Below are 10,517 nucleotides of genomic sequence, written 5' to 3' on the forward strand. Positions count from 1 at the left end.
CGTAGGCTGAGGTTAGACACAGACAGCGCGAAAACAGGAAGGACCAAAAGAGGATGTGTCTACTAGACACAGGAGCGACTCTGACAAATGTGTGCAAAAGTTAACTGTTAGAATGTCAACATAGGGATGATCTGATTGGCAGACATACTTTGCATATTTGCATATTGCTTGACTCAATAAAAATAGCCTGTCGTGAAAGAGAGACAGACTTGAGACGTCAGAGAGCCTGGTTGCTGTGGCTGATCCGAGTCTCCCTTTCATGAAAGGTGAAACCGCATTTTGTCTTTTGAGTGAACTCTGTGGTGCAATTTCTGACAGACTTTTACTCTGAGGTTCCTGACTCCAGACCCACTTGAAGGAGGATCGAGGACCCTCGCTTCAACACTCACTATAAAGAACCCCAAACTGCATTTTGATCCCTTCATGCATTTAAGAGTAATCCTCTAAAAACCTGCACTGTCTGCAGCAGCCCCTCCCATACCCACGAAAACGAGCGGTTGGAAACGTGCTGACGTATCGATGCCAACGGTTCCCTACAGGAGGAGTCTGTCCTGCAAGCTCCGCCCCCAGATTAACACCAATGCTCAATTTATCCCCTTATCCAGTAATGATCCGCAAAACAACTTTTATTTTAAATGCAGAACAACGTATATCCAGTTGTGTCATGTCTTTAATAAATTCCAGCTCAAATAGGTGTTTGTTACTTAAACCGCGTCGCTCCTTTAAGACACGCCCCCACCTCCAGGTCCGGTCAGCCATTAAGGAGCCGCATGTTTGGTTTGAAGCAGTTTAGCGAGGTCAGGCCTAATAAAGTCAGATATATCGTATATTCATCCATCTTTGAAGAAGTTTGGATTATTTTCGTGGGAGAAATACAAACACACTGTCTGGGATGACGTCATGAAGGGGACTCCAGCCACGCGCAGCGGCAGGCGGAGTTTCAGGAATCGAGCCGTTTTACTTCCGGGTATGAATAAACTCACGAAATATAACTCATATTTAATAAATAATTAGTTTTTAGTGGTCCAAAGGTAATATATGATCATATATATATGTGGATATAGTTCACTCTGAAAGGCTTAAGAAAATCATGGTAGGGCCCCTTTACGTAATTGCTCATAATTGAGAGGTTTTACTCCAAATACATGATGTGGCTCCAAGCAAACAAAACACTTCAACAGAAAAAGAACCAACTAAGAAAGGAATATATGATTTGAAAGGTAAAGGGAAACAATTGAAGTGAGGCAAAAGTCGTTTGACTCCCAGAACAAGAGCTAGGTCGCCCCCTGCAAGTGAAAAAGGCTGCAGCATTTCTTCCTGCATTGGCATGAAACTATAAAATTATTTTTTTGAAATGATAAAAATTTGAATTTGTCCATCCAACCCTTTTCTTAACCCACTGTATTGGGTCACAGGGTTGGAAGACCCTAACCCAGCTAACCACGGCGGAAGTGAGAGAGCTAACTGGTTGGTTGGTTGATTGATTGATTGTGTGGATTGGTTGATTGCGTTTGTTAATTGATTGTGTTGGTTGACTGGCTGGTTGACTGATTGATTGCGTTGGTTGATTGATTGTTTTGATTGGTTGATTGATTTTGTTGGTTATGTTGGTTGATTGTGTTGCTTGACTGGTTGGTTGATTGATTGTGTTGGCTGGTTGGTTAGTTGGTTGACTGGCTGGTAAATAGCTCTACAAATATACAATAAAGGGTCCAGTGGCAGACCGTTTTTAGTAGGGGTGGGCAGATTGATCCAAGTATCGATACCAAGGTGAAGTATTGATCCTAGCGTGATGAGACTGATACTTTTGTCACAGTTCTTCTTTAATACTTGCAGTAAAGTGCTTGATTTACTCAGAGTTTTACTCAGTGGTGTCTATCTTTCTGCAGTGTTGCCAGATGGGGTGAAAAAAAACACCTGATTTGAGCTGAAAACTACCCAATCTGGCAACACTATCAGTCTGTAAACAGTACCCCCCTACCCCACCCCCACTGCTGGTCACACTTTGCCCTCTCCTCCCTGTTTCATTGAAGAGAGTCATAGAGGTAGCCTCATATTTGCACTAATGGCAGGATTTTTTGTTGTTTTGTATGCAAACTCATTCCAGAAGTTTGGGAACTTCTTGACACACTTTGGTATGCGCATGCCCACACATGCCTTTGTCATTGTAGACCCAAAACTTTTAACTGATTTTACTGCGGTGACATTTCTAATTTTCTGAACCTCCAATGTTCAGTCGAGATACATTTTCATGCTAACCTGATTTGATAGCCTATTTCTTTTTTCAGTTTCCCAAAGTGTTTTGGTGTCTGCAGACACCAACTGTCACCCTGAGGCCAGGGCTTGTCTTTGCTGGCGTGTTGGCGCTTGTCACTCCCCCCGCCACCCCGGTAGTATTCTCTTGTTACCCGACATAAAGCAGCAACAACATTAAACCTGTCAGAAAAGCACAGTCAGCACAAATGATTCTTGTACTCTGTTCAAGTCCTCAAAATTTAGAGTCTTGCCAACACTTTCCTGCTTTTTGCAGATCATTCAAACCTCTGGAGAAGATTTCCTGCTATATCTTCTTGATTTGAAATCCATCTTTCTTCAGAGTCTTAAAAAGCACATTTTTCCCTGCCTCTCCATCTAAGGACCAGCCTCTCCGAAGTCTGGCTTGAGCGTCTTTAATGACGGAAAAAAACAGTGATTGCTGGAAGTCCTCCGAGTCTGTCAATATGATACCATTCACAATACAGACGTCATGATACAATATATATCACGATATGTTCCAAAACAGTACCAGAGACAATATATAACATATATCACATTGATACAAGTATTGGGAAATTATATATTGCAATATTTCAAAGAATTCATTTTCTTCTACACCCCTATTCCATTCATGCCTGACTCCATTAGATCTCCTTTCTATCTCCATGTGCCCCATTTTTTCTGTCCCTACATTAATGAAATAATTGTTACCCCCATGGCACTGCCATTTCTCAAATTGGCGGATGCCTGATTCCCAGGGAAAACTTACAGTGGAATGTTTTCACCATCTACAGTGGATTCTTATAGGATCAACTGCTTGTAACCTGGTCTTCACTTTGCGAGCATCCTCAGAAGACAAAGAGAAAAAAAAAATCTAAAGCAAGGGGCCACTTATTGCTGGATCCTGACCCAGAAGTTGGGTCTTTTGTACACAGCACCCAAGTCCAGATCCTTACCCAGGTTATGGGTCTTTCTGGCCAAGCATCTAGGTCCGGATCCTGACCCAACATAAAATATTAGCTAAACTTTAAATTAGCCTAAACAATCTCAGCAGATGCCAAATTAGCCAAAAATGTTGGGAGGTTGTTCAAATATTTTCTAAACTACAAATTGGTATGAAAAACCTCAGTAGATACCAAATTAGCCTAAATCGTTAGCATGCTGTTAAAATATTAGCTGAACTCCAAATCAACTATAAAAAATTTCAGTAGATGAAAAAATAGCCTAAAATGTTCACATGATGCAATAACATTAGCTAAACTCAAAATTATCCTAAAAAAATCTCAGTAGATGTCAAAGTACCCAAAAACGTTTGCGTGTTGTTAAAATATTTGCTGAACTCCAAAGTAGCCTAAAAATTTTTAGTAGATGAAAAATTTGCCTGAAATGTTTGCAAGATGTGAAATTTTAGCTAAACTCGAAATTAGCCTAAAAAATCTAAGTAGATGCCAAAATAGCCAAAAATGTTAGCATGTTGTGAAAATATTAGCTAGACTCCAAATTAGTCAAAAAAAAATCCTCAGTAAATGCCAAATGAACCAAAAATGTTAGCATGTTGTAAAAAATTGACCTTGCTGGAACCCCAAGATCCTGCCTATGGTGACTTTTTGTGTGTTAAGTGTAATACATGACTGTCCACCTTATTCCTAGCCCCCATGAGCCTTTGCGGGAATTGTGGGTGATACTTCCGGTAGACGCCGGAACTAGCATTTATTTACATTACAACTGTAGAGCTGACAGCGCAATTCCTCTTGTTTTGGATCTATAACTACATATAAATGTGGGAAAGGTTCCAGCTTTCATGTCTTAAAAGAGGCGATGTAACAATTCCGGTGCTAAAATTGAGGGATTGGAGGATGACCTTAAAAAATGGCCAAACATAACTTATAGTAGCATTTTTAGCTACTTTCTCAATTCAGCTACGGCAGGTTGCGATGCTATGAACAATCTTAAAAGTTCACATCATAATTCTTTCTGCCTATTTCTGCCAGAGTTAGCACACAGTGCTGATCAATTGTAACGTTATCGCTTCACGTGCTTGTGTTTACATACAGGGATGCATTGCGCGGTGAAGTTTTTGCCCGTTTCATGTTTTGACAAAATCAGCTGCGGTTTAAACAGGTAATGTTTGAATATGTGATACCAGGAGATGCAGCAATTATACACGGAATATCTTATCTGCTCTTGTGACACTGCTGTTAGCAGCGCGGTTAAGCTAGTTTCATATTCGACATTCGCCACACGTTCAGTAATGTACGGCAATATTCCTCAATCGCCTTTACTAAAAAACACCAAAAATGTTTTTCCTGAGAGATAATAAAACAATCAACATTCCACATTACTTTCAGCAGCAGCTCGGGCAAAGTGCTCCGGCTCCGCTCACATTGCAGCGGCGTTTGCATGGACCACTAAACCTAACAAAATCGCCAGCTTTCAGTGGAAACCAATTGCGCCGTGTAACTTCCGGTTGCTACGTTGATTATGTACTGTCAAGCCTGTTTTGTGCTTGTATTCCTGCTTCTAAGTATGAACTTTCGATGACATTTCCAAAAAAGGCAAGCTGTTTATCGCTTCTGAAAACCACACGAAGACAGGAAGCGACGGGCCCCAGCAACAGCCCCAAGTGACAGGAAGGAGCATTGTGTTAAGCGCAGAGGGGGATAAAAAATAATTTAAAAAAAACACCACCTCTTTGCCTTGAGCAGAAGAACTTCTTCTCACTCCTCCTCAAGACATCGGTGGGAGAGGTCCGCTCCTCACCACTTCGGTGGAAAAACACTCTTCTCTTCACCACTTCAATAGAGTGGATCTCTGACAGTTTTTCTCTGCCCTGTATCAGCGGAAGAAAAAAGCTTAACTCCAAATTAGCCTAAAAAACCTCAGTAGATGCCATATTAACCAAAAACATTAGCATGAGGCTAAAATTTTAGCTAAACTCCAAATTAGCCTTAAAACGTCAGTAGTATTAATATCCTGAACGTGCTTAATATTTGATACCAATATTACACATATTTCTTAGTCCACTAAGAATTTGAGGAAATTTGTGAAAAAATGTATCAGTTGCATAAAATCTTAAAAACCATAAGACATAAACATACCAAAAGTGTAAGAACCCATACTAGTCAGGTTTGCTATGTAATTTCGTTGGAATTTTGTCAAGAGTATCTAAACAATATATTTTTGAAAAGCTTATTTTATTGGTAATTAAAAAAACAATGTTTCCATTTTCCCTGATGCCTGTTACGGCGGCCATCTTGGATTCCACAAAATGACTAAGGTTTCCTTCCATATCTCGATTTCTAATTAACCTAGAGATTTAATTTTGACTGTTTTACCACCATTTTTTCAGGCCCAATGAATCCAATTGTATTAAAATAAATAAACTAGATTCAAGCAGTATCCTATTTGACAAAACTTAAACGTTTCATTTACCATTTTATAAATGATATTTAGGCGACTGAAGAATCTTTACATATCATCAGCATCATTGTCATCATCAGTTTCATAAATGTCCTGTGTGTCTACATGATATTGACACTCACTGCCACACTGGCAAAGACCGGTGCAGGATAAGTTCTTTGTTCTGCAAGAACATCTGGCAGAAGAGCAGTCTTTTTTTGCATCGACAGCTAACCAACTCAAGGATGGCCATTGGAGCTGGAAGTGTATCTGACATGTTTGGTTTCAGCTGGTTATCAGACCCTTTGTGGTAGCCATTCTGTAGGGGATCCAAAGGAGGATCCTGCAGAGCAATGCTGGCCTGTCCCCACACTCTGGCTTGAATATAGGCTCTTGGGACATGCTGTCTCAGAGCTCCAAGAGTAGAAGGCAGCTCGTCACTTTCAGCCAAATGCTTGCAGAAGAGATACCATCGCAGTTCACAGATAGTCTTGATATAGATGCCTTTGGGGGAGTAGGCTGCACAGACAAAGCTTGCCAGTGTGGTAAGCATAGTTTCAGTCACTTCTTCATCCTTTGAAAGCATGTTCAGTGAACTGATAACATCTCTATCTGCCTTCATGTATATTTGCAGCCAGGTTGCTTTGCCTATAACAGAGAACCTTCCAGTGTTGTCAGCACCAGTGAAGGCATGAAAGGCTGGCAAAGCCTTTGCTTTTTCTGGCCCCATGGCTGTCCATATTGGCTCTATTTTCACAATCCCAGAAACCATGGAAATGGTTGTGTTCTTCAGCAGGAGGTCACAGTTTGCAATGACCAGCACAAAGACATCTGTGTCTGGGGAGAAGAAAACCATCTGTGAATCTGGTGGGTTTCTTTGTGATGCCAGCACAGCCTGGTAGATCAACAGTGTGTCTGCTTCTTCATGATTGTTTTCCTGGAAAAGCAAGCCTTTGCTGCTCCTTGTATACCCTGAAGAAGAGGTAATGACCAGTTTGTGAGATGCATTGTTGAACTCTAGAATCTTTGCAGCAAGATAGTTGGTCAGGTCACCCTTTGTCTTTTCATGTGAAAGGAACCTGCTCGTTGGAATGTGCTGTATGTTTGTGTCGTCTCTGACCTGATACTAGATTGGTGCTCTTCCTTGCCTTCTTCTATCTCTGGTAGCACTCTTTAGAGAATCCTTCCTGTATGTGTCAAACACAAGGATGATTTCATCAAAGTCTTGTGTAATGAAACTTCAGCCTGTCATTGAACCATTCACTAAGATGTTTGACTGTCACCATGGTTGCTGGTTTCTTGACCATCTTTTGCAGAAGAGCCATTCCATCTACCAGGGCTACTGATGTTATCAGTTATCTTGCGACTTGGAGTATCTGGTGTGATGAACATTCAATCTCTTGGCTGCTGCTCTTCCTGTGGAACTTCTGCTGTAGGCAACTTGTTGAGGAGGTGGATCAACTTTGATTTGTCCAGGCATGGCAGGATTTTACCATCTGGAGCAAAAAGGGCTCTTGGTGTCAGAGTAAACATATAGTTCCCAATGGCCTCTTTCTGATCGATGTCTCTGCTAGACCTAGCAAGGACCATCAGTCTGCCATACAAGTAGATCCACATTTTGGTATAGAGTTTTATTGTGGGTTTTTTTTTTTTTTGCTTGCAGACAGGTACATCTTGTTGTTCTCCTTCTTTACAGGTGCCGGTAGGCTGACATCTTCATTGATTCGCTCTGAAACAAAGTCGTCATACAGTTTTAGCCCAGTCACTTCTGCATTGAGATACTTGCTACATGCTCATCAGGGACGTACGCATGAGTGATCACATTGTGCAGCCTTTCACCTTCAACAACAAATGGGTTACCATGTTTCAGTATGGCTGCCTTGATCTTGTCGATAGCACCATGCTCCTTCTGGGCAGCACATGGCCCAAGGGCATGATGATCTCTTGGTCTGTCATGTTCCAAGTCAAACTGAATCTTAAACTTTTTTGCAACATGGGAGATTTCTGGTGAGACCATGAAGAACCTCTGTATAGCATTGGCATTGGTAGAGATTCCAATGAGTCTAGAATGAATTCTCTTCAACCTGTTCAGATGCTCACATGCATGGTCTGCCCCAATGGACACAAAGGGAATGTCATTCTTTGCGACTGCTATGTTGCGCTTGCAGCTCTTTCCAGGTTTCAGGGTGATTGGTCCTCAAATCTGCTGGCTCTAAAAATAGGCTAAGTTCAAGATTAGTGTGCACAATTAAGCCATATGGTGTAATCTGGTGTCAAGTAATATTATATTGAACCATTACACATCAACTACATAATGTTGGTCACTTACAACGTAATCAGACAACCAGATAGCTCTGTCCTTGTAAGTGGTGAATAGGGTAGCCGAATGACCAGTTTATCTAATGCATTTAGTAAGTGATTGCAATTGGTGCTGCATAAAATGCTTCAATATATCTTAAACTAATAGCACTGGATTCCTTGACCAAAAATACTGTTGAATAGCAAGCAGAATAAATGCTCTATGCCATTTAGACATTGAGATATTGAGGAAAGCCCTTTTGTAAGATCCAATATGGCCGCCTTAAAGGATTTGGGGCAAATGGAAACATTGTTTTTCTGATTGCTTATTCCATAAGGTTTCCAAAAATGTATAGTTTTAATGCTCTCCACGAAATTCCTTTTTTTTTTTCCCCCACGAAATTCCAACGAAAGGTAAAATACAAACATAGTGAACCCGACTATATCTTTAATAAGCTGATTTTTTTATACCAAGATTGCAGAAATTGCGTAACCCTTCTGCTCTCCTTAGTTTGTTTACATTAAACATGGGGTCATCTGGACCCCCCAAGACAGTGCGCTGAACTTTTTTTTATCTTTGATTTTTGAGTTTCACTAATGTCCATGACAGACATAAAATCCTGTCCACCTTTGTCATGGAAGGAATCACATATCAATATGTGGTTGGAGTCAACTGGACCCCAAAGATTGCAGAAATTGCTTAAAGTGTGCTTGAGTTGTTATGTGCCAAAAAAACATACGGAAGCTGACATAAACTATAAGAAAGAGAAACAGGATCACTATAGTGTGAATGCTGACACAGTATTCACACAATTACATACAAATTTGAAAAAATATATTATATTTATTTATTTTTATTTTCTTTCCAAAACTCAACTTCAAAAGATTTTTCTGAAGTGGACCTCTTTGAATTTTAGTTTAATCTAAAGGACTCCAACTTTTAGGGTCGACTCAAAATCAAATCTAGCCAAACATGAATTTTGTCTTAATACACTAAAAAAACAAAGAATGGTATCTTCAAATTTACATTTTCTTCCCTCAGCGCTCTTTAATTTTGGAAATGAAAAGCAGTTTTAGTTGTGTGTTCAGGAAATAATTCGACCTTAATGTGTTTTAGGCTATAAAAGGTTTGGTAACATCCTGACACCTGAGCACCTGTAAGTGAAAAGGAAGTGATGAACAATCGTCTTCCTTCAAAAGGTTTCACTCACCGAGTGTTTTAGGATCACATTCAGATTTCAAAATATGTCTTTGTAAATTGAATTTTTGGTCTGCATTTCCTTGGCAACAGAAACCAGCTGAAACGGTGGAAAGAGGAAGTTGCTTCTCGTGTTTTTGTTACTTTATTTGCACTGAGTCACAGTTTCAAACATGCTGCACTTCACCACATTTGTTAGAAACATGCGTGCAGAGACCTGTCTGAAGCTGGAGGCAGAAAGACGTCATGGCGGCGTTTAACGGTGCAATGGCTCCACCCCACCCCACCCCATCTCACTGCATAAAAAGACCCGCTCCACTCTCAGACAGACACTCACTCTTTTGGATCTTTCAGAGCAACACAACATTTTGGGACTTTCTTCTATCGGACGACCACAGAGAGTCATGATATCGGCTGGATTTCAGATCCTGGGCATCAGCCTGGGAATCATCGGCTGGATTGGGAGCATCGTGACCTGCATCCTGCCTCAGTGGAGGGTCTCTGCCTTCGTCAACAACAACATCATCACGGCTCAGACGACATGGGAGGGCATCTGGATGAGCTGCATGGTCCAGAGCACGGGCCAGATGCAGTGTAAGGTCTACGACTCCATGCTGGCTCTAAGCACCGACATCAAGGTGTCCCGCGCCCTCATCATCATCTCCATCCTGCTGGGCATCGTCGCTCTGCTGCTGTCCATCGCCGGGGGCAAGTGCACCAACTGTGTGGAGGATGAGGTCTCCAAAGCAAAGGTCAGCATCACGGCCGGCGCCATCTTCATCCTTGCGGGAATCCTGTGCCTCGTCCCCGTGAGCTACACGGCCAACACCATCATCCAGGATTTCTACAACCCCATGTTAGGAGTCAACAAGATGGAGCTGGGAGCCTCCCTCTTCATCGGCTGGGGGTCGGCTGCCCTGCTCATCCTGGGAGGCGGACTTCTCTGCTCCAACTGCCCCCCCAACAATAAAGATAATTCCACCGCCAAGTACACAAGGCCTCAAGCGGCAAGCGGTTACGTGTGAGGAGGAAGAGGAAGAAAAACAAGCGAGGAGAGACTGTTTGATGCGACCACACCCAAAATAACTGTGACCACTGAATCCCAGCTGGGATGCCTCCACCACCTCAACTTCATAGACATTTTCCTCAATTATACTGATTTTTGTAACTTTTTTATTAATACTTTTGTAAATGTTTGTTTTTGATTGTAATTAAATGCTATCTTTTATAAGTACACTACTTTTGTGTTTTAGTCACTTTTATTACATTTTCATATGTTCACCTTCCACTGATTTACACGGGTGGTTTGGATGAGAGTTTTACGCCCTTCCTGACACAACACTGTATCGTCAAGTAATTTTGATAC

General features: G+C 41.4%; 1 protein-coding gene across 1 annotated transcript; it reads left to right on the forward strand.

The window, feature by feature from the left end:
* Nucleotides 1-9,467: 9,467 nt before the first annotated feature.
* Nucleotides 9,468-10,390, forward strand: LOC112149784 (claudin-4). Its single transcript, XM_024277723.2, has one exon. The coding sequence runs from the start codon at nt 9,556-9,558 to the stop codon at nt 10,174-10,176; it is 621 nt and encodes a 206-aa protein (XP_024133491.1). The 5' UTR covers nt 9,468-9,555; the 3' UTR covers nt 10,177-10,390.
* Nucleotides 10,391-10,517: the final 127 nt, after the last annotated feature.

Source organism: Oryzias melastigma, linkage group LG13 (assembly GCF_002922805.2).
Source record: "Oryzias melastigma strain HK-1 linkage group LG13, ASM292280v2, whole genome shotgun sequence".
Classification (NCBI taxonomy): Eukaryota; Metazoa; Chordata; class Actinopteri; order Beloniformes; family Adrianichthyidae; genus Oryzias; species Oryzias melastigma.